The sequence below is a fragment of the Serinus canaria genome, chromosome 3 (genome assembly GCF_022539315.1).
Source record: "Serinus canaria isolate serCan28SL12 chromosome 3, serCan2020, whole genome shotgun sequence".
Classification (NCBI taxonomy): Eukaryota; Metazoa; Chordata; class Aves; order Passeriformes; family Fringillidae; genus Serinus; species Serinus canaria.
The window spans coordinates 108,502,624-108,518,871 of NC_066316.1; the positions used below are offsets into that span (position 1 = coordinate 108,502,624).

The 16,248-nt window shown below is 41.1% G+C and overlaps 1 protein-coding gene across 1 annotated transcript in view; it reads right to left on the minus strand.

The window, feature by feature from the left end:
• CRISP2 (cysteine rich secretory protein 2) overlaps positions 1-16,005 on the minus strand; it is a 35,225-nt gene extending 19,220 nt beyond the window's left edge. The window contains exons 1-7 of the mRNA XM_050972447.1: positions 15,955-16,005; positions 12,544-12,613; positions 11,130-11,249; positions 10,558-10,645; positions 9,304-9,449; positions 8,493-8,587; positions 6,760-6,848 (exon numbers count right to left, since the gene is read on the minus strand). Of these exons, the coding sequence (XP_050828404.1) occupies positions 6,760-6,848; positions 8,493-8,587; positions 9,304-9,449; positions 10,558-10,645; positions 11,130-11,249; positions 12,544-12,603 (598 nt within the window). The 5' untranslated portion in view covers positions 12,604-12,613; positions 15,955-16,005. The remainder of the gene's footprint in view (positions 1-6,759; positions 6,849-8,492; positions 8,588-9,303; positions 9,450-10,557; positions 10,646-11,129; positions 11,250-12,543; positions 12,614-15,954) is intronic.
• Positions 16,006-16,248: the final 243 nt, after the last annotated feature.

Here is a 16,248-nt window from a genome sequence, read left to right on the forward strand (position 1 = left end):
TTATTATTCCTTATCTTTTATCTCCACCTTGTTTCACAGCTGTAGCCAGCAGTACACAGCACTAACCAGAGACCCGTGGCACTCATTAGATGGTGGCTGCTCCTCACAAGTGCCATCAGACGTGCAATTCCCATCCCTGATTTTGCTAACGATGCTGGTTAATGCTTTGCTGTGTCGCTGTTCAGGCAACCTAGACAACATGGTCTTGTCAGTCTCAAACTAGCTTATCTTTTACTTATTGTTTCCTTTGACACCCTCCTCTGATAAACTGGGAGATAAACACATGACAGACCCTGCAATGTATTCCCCTGGCACTAAAATCTTAGCAGTGCTCTGTAGAGGGGCTTCATCTAACAAGTGCTTCTTTTGACCTCTTTTCTGTTCGATCATTGCAGCTGCAGATCTTAAGGCACATTAAAACTTGAAACACAATCTTGTTCAGCTGCTCCCTGTACCTCAGGAAGTGTTGTGTCTTCGTGTGAATGTGGGTGGTTAATTCCAGCAGATACATGGTACAGAAAAGTCAAGCACATCGAGTTGCCTACAGTCCTGCTTTTAGCTTTGACACTGTGATTAGAGGAGAGCAGTTACCCCCTCTAAGGGAAAACTGACCAGAGGCATATTTTTCTGCTGGGTTAGTTTCCTGGTTTATATCAGCAAGAGTTAATCAGGCACAAGGACGTTTTTCTTGAAGATAGATAAAACTGCCTTGGTTACTTATCACAACCAGATATGGATTTGGTGAGGAGGGAGAAAAGGAGTGGATTAGGGAAAGGTAGCATCTTCTTAGTACTGGTGGTAATGGTGTGAGTCTTGTGTGACCAAAGACTCAAGGTCTGTCCCTTATCCCGAGGCTGCACCTGATCCTGAGAGCTCTGTGTTCACCACCAAACCATGGCCCTAAGCACCATATCTTCATATATTTTGTGATTTCATCATTTCCCTGGGCAGTCTGTTCCAATGCCTGACCACTCTTTCAGTCAATAAATTTTTCCAGTATCTATTATAAACCTACCCTGGCACAACTTGACAACATTTCCTCTTGTCCTGAATTGTCCTGAATTATTTCTTTCTGTGGCTGTCTGCCTCAGTCCCAGCCAGGCTGTGGACCATTTCCTGCCAAGTTAGGAAGTGAGATCAGTTCAGTAAGGAGGAAATGTAGTGGTGGCACTGGGAATGATCCTCTTCCAAGCTGTGCAACCCACCTCAGGTAACTTCACTTCTATGGTGAGCATTAACAGCAAAACTGGTGATAAAAATTGAGAGCAACTTTTTGATACTAAATGATAATCCCAGCAAACTATGGCCAAATGTATTATAGGCAGGGTAATAAACAGGCAATGCCTGACACTTTGAGCTGAGAAAGTAAGAGGGTTTTTATTAACATATTACAGTGAGTGCTGGTTTGTGGACAGGCTGAGACTGAGATTAAAGGATCCCTACAGACAGCTCAGGGAGAAATACAGCTGCTTAAATCCAAATGTGTGGTCCTAACTGCCTCTGATAGCACTCCTCCATGCCTAGGGAAATCTTTAACCCTTGTGCATACCCCAGCATGGAGGGAGGAGGAAAATTAAAACTTTGATTCTTATTAAATTGAAATAGGTCACTTCTTGCTCAGTCATTTGTTGCAATTAGCATCTAATTTGGAGACACTTTCCTCTCGTGTAAATCACTGTGTGGGCAGCCTGGGTGCCAAACAGGATTTTGGGTGCCACAGCTGGATTTCAGGGTGCAAACCATCATTTTCTGGAGCATTTCTTGTATCAGCCAGAACAGATGTTCTCAGGCCCCTCTATGATCTTGACATGCATCTCCTGAGAAACCTGATGTTTTCTTTTCCAGCTACTAAATGATAAAATTACACACTACAAACATATAAAACTATCTATGGATTATTTCTGTTTTCTTTAAATTTTTTCTTTCTTACCTGTTCAGCAATCTGATACAGCAGAGCAGATGGCCAGTGACATAAAGTCAGGAAATCCATCTGAAAATGGGCCAGTTAGAGTTAGTGCAATGTTCATTTCTTCATTGTATAACTTGTCTAAAAATCTTATCTATGGCTAAATGTTGCAGGGAAAATCAGTAAGGATTATCTCCATACAAATGGAAAAGGCAGCACCTTTCTGCTCAGATGATTAATATTTCAAGTGCAACAGTCCCATTTTTTTAAGGTCATTGTAAAGGACATCAAATCTAGAGGAAGAAGAAATTCAGTTCTGCCTGCCACAAGATTTTTTCAGCTGCCATTAAGGGACATTCTCTTTGTAATAGCAAGAGACAGGACACCACCTTGGCTGAGCTGTCCACACCACCATGTTTCTCTTAAACCACTGCACAAATGAGATGATTCTTGCACTAAGAGAAGAACTTATTTCAAATTAATCTTTGGTCAGAAAATTGCACTAACTTTCTGACCCTCTAACTGAATTTATCCTATCCTATCCTATCCTATCCTATCCTATCCTATCCTATCCTATCCTATCCTATCCTATCCTATCCTATCCATCTTGTGTACTTTTCCACAACGAACCAGGAAGTCCATCATGTGGGACATAATTCCAACCCTGTCCCAGAGCAGCCAGTTCTCTGCAAGGAGCCCCCTCAGGAGCAGGTGAGAAGGAGGAATGGGGAAAAATCCCTTTCCACAGGCCTTCCCATGGCATCTCCTCTATGGCTCTGGATCCTTGCTGAAGGTAGACAGGGTTATCAAGGGTTTCTCCTTGAAAGGTGGAAAGAAGAAGGAATACAATGTGCTAGGAAGAAAGCTGCTCTGCTGTGGGGATCTCAGTGATGACAGGAGCTGTCAGGGATGAGGAAGACTGCCTTGAAATATGTTAGCCATATTAAAATGGCTTTAAAGTCTTTACCAGCAGTGATTGCAACATGGCCCTTTGTACTGTAGTCAGTCACTAAATGTTTCTCCTGGCCTAGAAACATCAATAGCTGGGCCTCACATAAAGCAGTGGTTTTAGAGCACAGGGCACAAGATTGTGTTTTCAGACAGTTCTGCAATATCCCCAGTGAGGGGGGAGACTCCCCCTCTCTCTGGTCAATCTGTTCAGTGCTTGGTCGCTGCACAGGGAAGAAGCTCTGCCTCCTGTCCAGGTGGAACTTGCTGGGATCAGTCCCTGTCTGTTCCCCTGGTGCCATTGCTGGGCCCTGGAGCAGAGCCTGGGCCCTGCTCTGAGCCCTCCCTGCTCACAGGGACACCCAGGGATGAGGGCCCCTCTCAGCTCTGTCTCCTCTCCAGGCTGAACAGCCCCAGATCCCTCCGCCTTTCCTCCTCAGGGAGATGCTCCAGTACTTTCATCGCTGTCACCCTCCACCAAACCCACTCCAGCAGCTCCATGTCTCTCGTCCTGGGGAGCCCAGAACTGGACACAGCTTCCCAGATGTGCCTCACTGGGTGTCCTTGCTCGCAGGGCACACTCCGGGGTCATGGACCTCTTGTCATCCACCAGGACCCAGAGGTACCAGAGGTCTCTGTCTCCCCCCAGCTCAGGAGCAGCCACGGATGTGTGTCTTCAGCTGCATGGATGTGCAGTGCTTTAGTGCTTTCATCTGAGCCACACCTACCAAGTTTGTTACTTAAGCCATCACAACATCCTCTCATCTGAGTGACTCACTGAAGAGAGTTTGTTTTGGCAAGATCAGTTCATGGAGGATCCATGCTGATGCTTAATACCCTACTGGTTACAAAATGACAGGAAAAAATTTGTTCCATTATCTTCCTGGAGATCTAAATCAGGCTTATGGACCTTTATGCCCTGGGTCAGATGTATGATGGTTGATTTTTACCTTATTACACTACTTTTTTCCTCTCTTGAGTGACTGAGAAATGAATTCCTGTGGTTTGGCTTGCAGAAATCACTGCAAGAAGGACATTGAGGGACTGGAGCATATCCAGGGAAGGGAACGAAGCTGGGAAGGGTCTGGAGCACAGGTCTGATGAGAAGCAGCTGAGGGAACTGGAGGGGCTCAGCTTGGAGAAAAGGAGGCTTGGGGGAACCTTCTTGTTCTTTACAACTCCCTATAAAGAGGTTGTAGCCATGTGGAGGTCGGTCTCAGCTCCAAGGTAACAAACAATAGGACAACAGGAAATGGCTTCAAGCTGTGCCAAGGGAGGTTTAGATTGGACATTGGCAAAAAAATTCTCCACAGAAGGGGTTGTCAAGCATTGGAACAGGCTACTCAGGGAAGTGTTGGAGTCACCACCCCTGGAAGTGCCCAAGAAATACGCAGTTCTGGTTGTTAGGGATGTGGTTTAGTGAGGGACCTGGCAGTGATAGGTAAACGTTTGGGCTCGATGCTCTTAGAGGTCTTTTCCAGCCTTAATGATTCTGTGATTTCTTGACCCATTATTCATGGTAGAAGAGTCTTTTTTGAGTGAGGGTAATGATAATGAGGGTTCCTTATTGATAACAACACTGGATTAACTATTGCAACACAATCATTCTTACTTGGGCCTGTGCTAATTATTTCAGAGTCTAGTAAACCATGTTCCAGCACTCACACTATACCTTGGCATTGCTTAATTTACTTTTAGAGTTGTCCCCAGCTGAGAGGGCAGTGTGCCATGGAGGGGAAAAGTAGTGGAGATGAATGAGGACCCAAATAATCAGCAATTTGAGTTGTGAAATTGAACTTTTAACTTAAGTACTTGTCTTTCACACTAGAAGAAACGCCACTGGAATGAAGGAGTCAAGTGTGTGATGAAATTATTCTGTGCCAAGGGCTCTGGGACTTGCAATCTTAATTATAACAGCAGCTTCCTTACTAAAAGGGGACTGGAATGTGCAACCTTTGTAAGGTGACAATGAAATAATATTTAACCCCATAATTAACTGCACAGAAAAACACCTTTATCCCAAAGGTCACCGAGCGGGGATTGCAGGTTATTTATGCTAATTGTTATTTCTCTCTGAAAGGGAGTCTGATGGAGGCTTGCTTGCCTGACTTCTGTTTTTGCTTAGGAAATCTTCTCACATAACCTGATTCTGCTCATGCTGCTAAATATTTAGGCTCCCTTCAACACCTAATGCTAATAAAGTCACAACTTTGGTGAAGTTTAGAGGATTTTATTTCATGGTAATACGAAAGAATGAAAATTATGATGAACTGGTCAGTGAGGAATGAGTAATTTAATGACTGATACAGCGAAAGAACATATTAAAAAAAATTGAAACACATGTCTACTTGTTATGAAAAGTAAAGTTTCCATATGCAGGGACCTTCCCCCTTTTGTCTGTCTGTTATTGTGAATTAAGCCCTTTTCTCAGACAGTCCTTTTACTTTACAAGGCAGGTTTGGTTACCTGTATTTGAATCTTACACTATAAACAGGATTCTTAATTTAAATTAACTACATTTGGTGTGGGTTTTTGGGGGTATTTTTTGTGTTTTTTCACAACTGAGCATTTTACAGTAGAACATATGTCAGCAACAGATTCTAAACCAGAATAGATCTACAGGAAACTGCTCTGCTCTCCTAATTTCTTTTAAGAATTACATATTTCAAGCAATATTGTTTATCTTCTGGTCCTGTTAACAGTATAATTGTTTAAAATTTCAATCAAGTTAAAAGTAGTTACATGACCAAGCACTATCCATTTATGCCAAGAACATAATAAACATATGGAACCACAGACCTTTAAAAAATGTTTTTTTGATAACATTTTGGGAAAAGAAAGATGAGAAAAGCTAATAATTAAATATATTTGGCAAACAAAAACAAATTTAAATTAAGATTTCTACCATGTTCTGGACCAATATATAAATAGAATATGTACATCACCTACAGATTTTTTTTGTGTGAGTCACTGTACTGAAGTCAGTCCTTCTGCATATGTTGGAGAGGCAGGATGGAATCAGTGTTTGTGGAAGAATTCATTAAGGAGATGGATATCCAGGAAGGTAAAAGCCGATCCTCCCATTTTATTCCAGTTTTGCACTGACAGGAGCAGAGCAGTGGACTTGATGAAGCTCTGGGCACACACTGGACACTTTGCCAGTAATGTTAGAAAAAAGCATCTTCAAACTTTCAAGGCCTGGCTGAAAACAATTTGAAACACAAAATTAATCATGAGTGGAAAGTGAAAACCAGCACCATGTCCTTTCAGAATAATTTTTCATCAACATTATTTTGTCCCTAATGTTGTTTTCTCTGTTGCCATTTACTCCCCAGCAGCATCCCAACCACTAATTTGACCACACACAGAAAATAAATAGCATTCTCAAGGAGATTTCTTAGTTATCCATAAAGGTGTTTTGAAGATTTCTTTCTTTATGGTACAGCCTGTGATGAGAATTTGGTTGATTCAATAACAGAAGATATGAATTAAATCTTGCATTGTGAGAATCAGCCCATATGTTTTTATTTCCTATCAGAATCCTAAAATCTCAGGTTTGCCACTTGCTCTTATCAAGGGCGTTGCTACTTCCATTTGGTCTGCCACCATTGTTTAAAGGATGAAGAAGAAAACAAAAAAAGTAAAGAAGTCCCCTCCTTCCCTAGAATTTCTTAGGTTCAAGGGTGAGATTTATCTCTCCTGGGCATGGAAAAGTGTTAAATCAAAAGTGTTATCTCTTAGGTAAAGCAGACAGCAAGGTGAAATGTGATTTTTCTGATAGTGCTTTTGGTCTAGTATTTCAGCAAATAATTTTTTTTAACTTATTTTGCATAAATTAATTGTTGTTTAGGGTTTTTTTAAGCATCAAATTTACCCAGGGCACAATTAAAATGCTTGGAACTTACTGCATAGTCCATCCTCACAAGCACTGGGGCAATCCCCACAGGGCTCTCCTTCCTTGTAGGGTGTCTTCATTGAACTTATTAGGTTTCCCCTGAAACATCAACGTTACCAACATCAGCTATGAAGTCACTACACCATATCTGAGAGGAAAACTAAATTATAAAGATGTTGAGATTTACACTCAGTCACTTATGTAACTTACTGTTAGATTTATGCTCAGTCCTTGGTTATATGTCAATTTTTACATGTGTGCTGGGTTTTTTTGGAAATGCTTTGGCAGTGGGCAGAGAGGGGGAGGAATTTGCAGGTGGCTTTAGTGAGAAGACACCAGAGGCTGTCTCTGTTCCAGACAGGGCCAGTGTTGGCCAGCTCCAAGTTGCACCCATGTGATGGTGATTGCAGCTCTGTGATAACACATTCAAGGGAGGGTAAATTCTGCATGCAACAGCAACCAGAAGAAAGGAGTGAGAATACATTAGAGAAATCACCCTGCAGACACCCAGGTCAGGGCAGAAGGAGAGGCAGGAGGTGCCCCAGACACTTCAACTGAGGTTCCCTGGTGCAGCCCATGGAGAGGCACCAGGAACTGCTGTGCCCCTGCAGCCCATGGGTGTCCATGGGGATGCAAAGATCCGCCTGCAATCTGTGGAGGACTCCCCCTGGAGCAGGAGGATGCCTGAAGGAGGTTGTGATCCCATGGGAAGCCCTCACTGGATCAGGCTCCTGGCTGGATTTGTGACCAGTGTGTGGGACACACATTGCAGCAGTCCAGTCCTGAGGGAATGGAAGCATGGAAGGAATCCATGCTGGAGGAGCTGCAGCCTGTGGGAAGGACCCACACTGAAGTTCATGGAGCTCTCTCTCCAGAGAGAAGGACCCACAATGGAGTGAGGGAAGAGCAGGGGAGGAAGGAATGGCAGAAATGGCACCTGGTGAACTGAGCAGAGCCCCCAGTCCCATCCCACTGTGCTGCTGAGGAGGAGGAGGCAGAGAAAACCAGGAGTCAGGCTGAGCTTGGGAAGAAGGTGGGAGCTAGTAGAAAGCACTTTAAGTTTGGTTTTACTTCTTAATATCCTAGTCTGATTTGATTAGTAATAAATTAGGTTAATTTTCCCAAGGTGAGTTGCTTTATTTTTTTTCCATGACAGAAAGTGGTGAGTGAACTCCCATGACCTCATTCTGACCCAGGAACTTTGTGCCATATTTTTTAATTACTCCATCCTGTTGGGGAGAAGAGTCAGAGAGGCTGGGTGAGCTACTGATGGTCAGTCAAGGTCAACCCACAACAACATATCGTGAATGTGGTAATTAATTTTAGGCACTCTTTGAAATCATCACTTTACCTTAACATTCCTGTTAAAGTTTTTTGGTATTAATTATAGTCTTTACTGTACTGCACAGTATTAGTATGCCTTTCTGAGCTGACATTTCAAGTGGAATGTGAAAAATATTTATTTATGAATAATATTTATTTCTAATTAACTATTATGAAAATTAGGATTTTTAGGCAAGAGACATTTAATTTGAAAATCAGCGTCCCTTTTATATATTTTATATAAAATATATTTTCTTGTTTGACAACTCTTTTCATGAGTGTGTTTCTGTCCTTTCATATTCCTGATATAGTCTTCAGACCTGTTTCTCAGCTACTGGGGATGTGTCCTGATACAAATTTCACCAACTCCTGACTAATTTTGATGATGTAAAAAGTACCAAAATCAGAATTGATACGTACGCGGGGCAGTACTGGCAGACATAAAAGTAACTGTACGTAGTGTTGCTGCAGAAAGCGAAACCACATCCAATTTTATAAGAATTGTGCCAAACCATCTGTCAGTATAAGAATAAAAATCATGGGAGTATGGAAAATATACATTTGAAAATCATTTAAATACAATATGCATCACAGAAATGTTTGCAATGATGTTAAGTCACTTTATTTACCCTTTACATTAAAAAAATGATCCCCATGTTACTGAAAACCTGCTTTAACTCATATCCAACCAAAGAATATTGGGGATATAACAATAATAATTCAAAACATGTTTATAAAACTTTTCATTTTGTATTTATGTCTTCATTCAATTAAAACTGTTAATGTAAAATTTTGTATTCTGTGTTTTGTGCAGGTACTGTAGGAGTTTAGGACAAGCCATTGTCCAGCTCCTCTGAGTCAAAAAAACTCTGTTGACTGCCACAAACCTATTTATATTTCCTTGCTGATGCTTTAATAACCCTGTTTTCCCACTGTCTGGGCAATTCTCAGATGTTAAACAAGTTGTTGCTTCCTTAAGTCTGAAATACCAGTATCTTTACTCTTCACTCCTACATATACTCAAACTATTATTTTCATTTTAATTTTGTTACTTTACCTATTATTTTCATTCTAATTCTGTTCCTTTGAAAGTTTTCATCTTGTTTTGTCAGAATAACTCTCATGCCTCCATTGTATTTAATTCCTTTAAAGATGAGAGGATAAAACTTGCTTAGCTAACATTTATTTGTTCAGCCTGAAATATAAATACATATTTAAAAAATACATCTACCTGGGTGTAATGGCCAAACATTGCACCTTTTGTTTTTGCCCCAGTTCCATATTTGAAATTTTCCTCCTCATTGTACCAGGCCTGAAGAACTTGTGACCATGAAAATGGGACAGAGGACATGAAGAGATTTTCACCACATTGTACATCTGAAAAGAGAATGGTGCTGAGAAATGCATAGAGAATACACACATGAGGAAAAAAAGCCTCAACAAGCCAGCAAAAGCTGGGATGATTTCCATAGAAGTTCTCATCCTAAATGGGGCAGCAGGATGTTGTTTTTGTTTCCAGTTGAGTGACATCACTCTTTGTAAATACTGAAGGTGTCCCTTGGCCAGTTTGCAGCACGGCCTGTTTGGCTGGTGGTTTGTTGTTCAGACATTCTGCATGACTGCAGGAACACCTGCACAGGTGCATCACAGGTTCATGGCTGTAATTTTGCTATTTGGAAGTTGCCAACGTAATCATTACCCAGGTCACAGCCCAGTAATCTTGGGAAAATCCCAATAATCCAAATTTTACTCCTGCCATACAAGAAAGTGTCTATACTGCCCTTACCTTCTGTTTTTATTCAGGTCTAACCCCACTGCATTGGTCCTTAAATGGGATTCACCCTGGCAAAACCAGAGGATTTGGATTTTAGGAAAAAATATTGACATGACTGTCGCCATCTTAGATATGGCGTGGGTAGAAGTCAATCAGCAACACACTGGTCTGTTAGCATGGTACAGCTGTAAATTCAAATATCCAATGACTGACTGAAGTGTTAATCTGAACCTCAAAGACAGTTTTAGGTTGCAATTTACCAGGGAATTTAAAAACTGTAAGTCTGGTCTGAGAAACTCTGCTTAGCAGCACCAGCCAGTTTTACACCTTTGCCTTTTGCCCCTCTCTTCCCAGACATTTCAAACCAGCACATGTAAAGTGGTTTCTGTACTTAGCTGGCCCTAGATCCCTAGATTCCCTTGTTTCTGATGGATATTTTAGGAGAATATGCTTTATCACTATGATTTAATTTTTTCATCTGCTGTAGAAATGGGATATACCCATGTAAAACTGGGATGAGAATGGGACTGAATTTTTGTCACTCACTGGGCAGATTTCTACCTAGAAATTTTCATTTGTCACACGACAAAAAAAAAAAAAAAAAGAATATGAAATTAAAATTGCATTTAATTTCCCCCAAACAAGCAAAGTCCCAAACTGGCCACATCAATAAGGTGTGATGTTGCTCAGTTCCACTCATGCTGCACTTACTGGTTCTCCTCAGGTTAGGAGGACTGTGCCTTAAAGTACATTGATTGGCCCAATTTTGGGCATTCTCTGCAGCTGCAGGACACCATTCCTTAATGAAAGAAGAAAATATCTGTCACACACCCATGAATAACTCCTCATACATACCCCTCATAAAGGAGTAACGTTTAGAAATTACATTTAAATAAGAAAAAAATCAAACGCAAAATCCTTTCATCCCATTTTTTGGGGGGAGAGGGAGGTAGGAGCAAAGTTACTGTGCACCAAGGGAATGGGAACTGTGAAGCCTGAGGAAGAATGCATCAGAAATGAATTAATTATGCTATGGATCTTTCTCCTCCTTTTAATTGTACTTCAAAAGAGACATTACTGTCGATACACCACCAAATTTTCCAATTTTTTTTCTTCCACCGGCCCTGCCTTATGTTTCTCTTGGTGCTGGCTGTGCTCAACCCTTAGGAAAGGTCTGGAGAAGAAATTTGTGGCTAAATAAAATAATGTGATCCTGCACACAGTCCTGTATCTCTCATATAGTCCACCACTCATTAAAAATAGATTTACAGCACACAACTTACCATCTTCATCATGTTGCTGGCAGTTGGTTTTACTCCTCTCCTGAGGGCATTATGTCTGTCAACAATCAACTTTTGCTGCTCTGCTCTGCTGCTTGACAGAGCACTGAGAGCTGCAGTTTCCTAAATTGAAAAAAAAAAAAAAAAAAAAAAGCTTTCATTTGACTGTTACTAGATCTGCATCCTGTGTAGGAAATATTAAAACCCCAAAATTTTATTGTCAGCTACGGAGATAATCCCAGTGGGGGAGGAAGGACTGTGGTCCTCTTTGTCTCCTAAGTGTCTCCAGGGGTGCTTCCATGTGGAGCAGCATTTCAGGGGTTCCACAGGGTAGAGCTAAGCAATAATAAAACAGATTCTTGTATCTCCCAGCCCTCTGGGGAGGACTGAGACATCCTGGAATGCCTCTGTGCCTGTAGACTCTTACATTTAGGCAACAGAACCAGACTTATTTGCCAACATTATAATTTCCTAATGATGTTTTGTAGAAAGAGGATCTAAAAATCATCAGAATGTATGAATTGTTTTTATCATGTGTTTCTCTTCTGTCTAGTTTTAAACTTCCTTATCAATACTTTTCTACTGAAGAAATCTGTTGTTTAATCACAGGATCATCCCAGGCCTGTTGTGGTACTTCATCAGGACATCCCACTGAACAGAAAATGTTTATACCTTTCATGTCATAGGTTTTCTTCCAATTCTGTCAAAACTAATAAAATTTGTCATGCTTTCTAATGAAAAAATAGCCATGTGAGGAACTCAGCCTCCTCTCAACTAGTCAGGACTGCAGCACTGAGAGGAGAAATTGAAGAATTAGGGGGAAATGCAGTCAAGCCATCAGTCACAAGATGCAGCAGTAGCAAACTACAGATTTCAGACTAAGTTTGGGTTGTGAGGAACCACCCTGTGTGTGCAAGGGCTCAGGGTGTAATTTAGCTGTTTGAGGGAAATCAGGGATATGGGCTGAGTGGATGGAACTGTGAGCAAAGAGAGAGGCAACTCCTCAGGACCTGTAGGGTGAGAAAGGAAGAGAGGCAAGTAAGTGATGTCTGTAAACCTGTGTGGAATTCATGGGAAAAGTGCTTGATCTTTAGAAGGTCCAGATTATTGGATTTGTGTATGAAAACTTCTGAGAAATAGTTATCTCTGACCCAACTTACAAGTAATTCTGAGTCTTTAGACGTGTTTTTGTGCAAATGTGGAACCAGAAAACTGGTTTGAAATTAAGCAGACTTCAGGGATAAATGCTTTCCAGATCCTATATCTATTACTTCAAGAATAAATGCTTTCCAGATCCTAAATATCTCACCAAACTCTTCCTGCATACGTTTGGTGTGCATAGGAAAAGCCATTTTCAGCTGCTCTACAAGTCCCTCAGGGCCCACCCAAATTTACAAAGAAGAGATATGTATTCTACCTGTCCAGTGGATGGAGGCAGCACAGCTGTGAGACACAGGAACACTGCTGTCAGAATCATCTCTGAAAAGCTGAGAAATGAGGAATTAATTTTCTTTTTACAGAGCTTTCATTTCTCTGAATACAAAATACAGCTTTCTCCTGTGTGCTTTCTGGCTTTTGCTCAAGTTCCTTCCTTCCTTCCTTCCTTCCTTCCTTCCTTCCTTCCTTCCTTTCCTTCCTTCCTTCATTCCTTCCTTCACTTCCTTCCTTCCTTCCTCCTTACCTTCCTTCCTTCCTTCCTTCCTTCCTTCCTTCCTTCCTTCCTTCCTTCTCCTTCCTTCCTTCCTTCCTTCCTTCCTTCCTTCCTTCCGTCCTTCCTTCCTCCTTCCTTCCTTCCTTCCTTCCTTCCTTCCTTCCTTCCTTCCTTCCTTCCTTCCTTCCTTCCTTCCTTCTTCCTTCCTTCCTGCCTTCCTTCCGTACTTCCTTCCCCTTCCTTCCTTCCTTCCTTCCTTCCTTCATTCCTTCCTTCCTTCCTTCCTTCCTTCCTTCCTTCCTTCCTTCCTTCCTTCCTTCCTTCCTTCCTTCCTTCCTTCCTTCCTTCCTTCCTTCTTCCTATCCATTTTTAGAACTAAAACAATAACAATAATTCTCTCTTTTCATTTCCAAATTTCTGTGAATCAAATGCTTTTTACATCTCCCACTTCCTGCTGTAGCCCTGATGGAATATCTCCACAGGTATTCACAAGTATTTTTGCTGCCCATTTTGCAGGAAGCCTATTGCTCATTTTCAAACTGCAGAATGGGATTGGGATGCTGCTCTTGGCCTGTTCCTGTGTCTAGGTGAATCTGAAATCCCCCTGCTCCCCCTTTGCCTGCTCTGACTGGAGAGCTTTGGCTGAGAGGGGAATTAGACACTGAGTCCATCTGGTCTCTGCAGTGGGTGTAGGAGTCAATACTCAAAACCTGCTCAAATCTTGATGATCAGCACTATGAAATCTTGCATGTGAGCTGGGGCAGAACTGGGAAAGACCTGTTTCAGGAAGATTTTGTTTGTTTGTTTGTTTGTTTTGTTTTAAGACAAGCCTTGACTATATTACAAGTAATAAGAAATGACAACAGAAATTAGAGCCTCCTCTAACATTGTGATTCTTGGTATTTCCTATGCTGGGCCAGGAGTAGGACTTTGATGATCCTTGTGGGTCCCATCCAACTTAGGTTATTCTACAAATATCTGATTCTAATTGAAGAAGCATCCACCAGACCCTGGACTCCAAGACTCCGCTTGCCTGGGAGCCTCAAACACCAGTCCAGTGACCAAGGAGGTCGCTGCAAAGTTCAGGTATCTGCCATCACTCACATGAGTTACACTTGGCTTGTTTCTGCTCACCTCCCTCTGGCAGCCAAGCAGGTGAGTAGAGTGGAATTTACTTGTTCTGGCAATTTTCCCAGCCTCCCACTCTGAGGGAATTTATGGGCATGTTACCACAGAGGTACATTATTAGCTTGCCTTGTTTGGTTTTGAGGGGCTGCTGATTTTAGTTTTAAATTATTCTTGGGGAGAGGCCAGTAGGGTTTGCTGATCCTTTCATATTCAGCAAAGCCCCTTTGCCTCGAGGCAGCCAGTTTATATAAAACACAGGGTGCTCTGGAGAGCACTGGTACTTGTGGAGAACACGTGGTTAAGAGAAACTCTTCTTTTCCAGGTGTTACAGCAAGACCCCAGTTCTTCACCAGCCTCTCACCTTGCTCTGGGGGTGACCCACAGTGCCCAGCCTTGGGCAGGGATGCTGCTCCAGCTCTGCCAAACAACAAAGCCCATGGACTGTGACTATGGGCAGCTCAGAGGCCAAAGAACTGGAAAGACTGGTCACATCAGTCCAATTAAACTCTCACAGCCTTCAAAATAGGGTGGCTTAATCCAAGCACTTGTATTTGAGGGAAGATGTAGTTGATCCAGGGGAAAGCATAGGGATGATTAACAGAATAAGTCGTTGATCTCCTGTTCTTAGTATTGTTTTATGTCCCTTACTTTAAATTTTAACAACACCTGTGCCTCCTTGAAGTTCTTTAGAATCACAGAATATTTTTCTTATTAACTTCCCTAACTCGTATTTCTCAGAACCATTACAAAACTTTGCACTTTGTCTGACTTAGGTGTTTAGCAACAAGAGGTTATACTCCCAATATCATGAAAAATATGCTTTTCACTTAATTTCTAACTAGAAAGTAAATAGAATTTGGGCTATTTTTAGCTGTACTCAAGTTACAAGCAAAAATATGTCTTTTGATGCAAAATATGATGAGATGCAAGTAGAAAGCAACTCTCTTTGCCCACAAAACACATACTAAAGGAAAAACCTCTTCACAGAAATGATGAAGCTTTCCATTTTGCAAACCAAGCTGAAGAAGCTAACTTAGAGACATGGGCAAAGTATTTATTCACTGTAATATTTTCTATGAATTAGCTTACAATTAAATATAATTGGTAATTTAATACATGATACGAGTTTCAAAATGCCATTGGAATGCTTTTTAAGACCCAGTGGGTTTCCCACTCCAAGATATTAACATACTTTTGGCAATCCCACTGATTTCAACCAAATGCTTACAGTTTATGAGATGTAAATTTAATTGCTCTGCATTAATTTCTAGGCACCGGTCCTAAAATCAGTCTCTCTCTCCCCCTCCCCTGCTCCCCCTCAATCAAACATAAATCAGGACATGTGCCAAGTCTTGCTGACTTTCCTGCAAATCCATCTGTATACCAGGATCTGCCACTGAAAGATGGTGCTTTAGCATGCCTAGTTTGTATGAGTTTGGCAAACTCATGAGAATATGTTTTTCCAATCTCTCGCTCTAAAATAAAAAAATTAAAAGATGTATCCTAAATTATTAATTTAATTGGATAACAATTACAAAAAAAAAATATCCCAGTTATTTTTTATTATCCTTGAAAAGGACCTGAATAGAATAAAGTTTCTGTCATTGCACTTGAACAGCATTATTGCACATGGCTACTTAGCAGGCACTTTGCAGAAGAGGAATCAATTAAACAAGGTGGTAATTTTCCCACTCTGAAAATAGGTGGTGGTAGAAACATGAACCAATAGAACCTACTAAGCTGAATGTAAATCCCATTCAGTGTGTTTGACTGTCTCTCTATCCCTTTCTCTACGTACAAATAATTTACTAAGATGCTGCTTGATACAGGTGGCTTTTCTGGTATTTTTGATTGTTCATCCATTTTCTCTACCTTTTTGTTTTAGCATGTGTTACACTATTGCCTGTATAATCCTTATTTTTCACTGAGTAAAATCCTCTTTCTGTGACTGTCTTAAATTTTTCAAGAAGCCTTCTGATGACAGGTTGTATTTTAATACAGGAAAAAAAATCACAATAATTTAAGACAATGAATCAAGGTGAATCCTACCTTTTGTTTCCACAAAGATCAGAAGTTTCTGTCCTTCATCAGGTAGTTGTGGAATTGGCTGGAATTCTTCACTGGAGGGTGATTTATAGCTCTCCTGTTTCCTGATAGGACAAGGTGATTCAGCATCACAGGTATTACAAAAATCACGTAGTGACCAGACAGAACAACAGCATATTTTTCAAGCTTAAATTCATCCAAAAAGGAGGTTGCTTGCTTGACTTCCATTTTAATTTCCTCTTACTTCTTGTACCGGAATAGATGGAATACTCTGAAATGATTTTTGGATTATTGTCT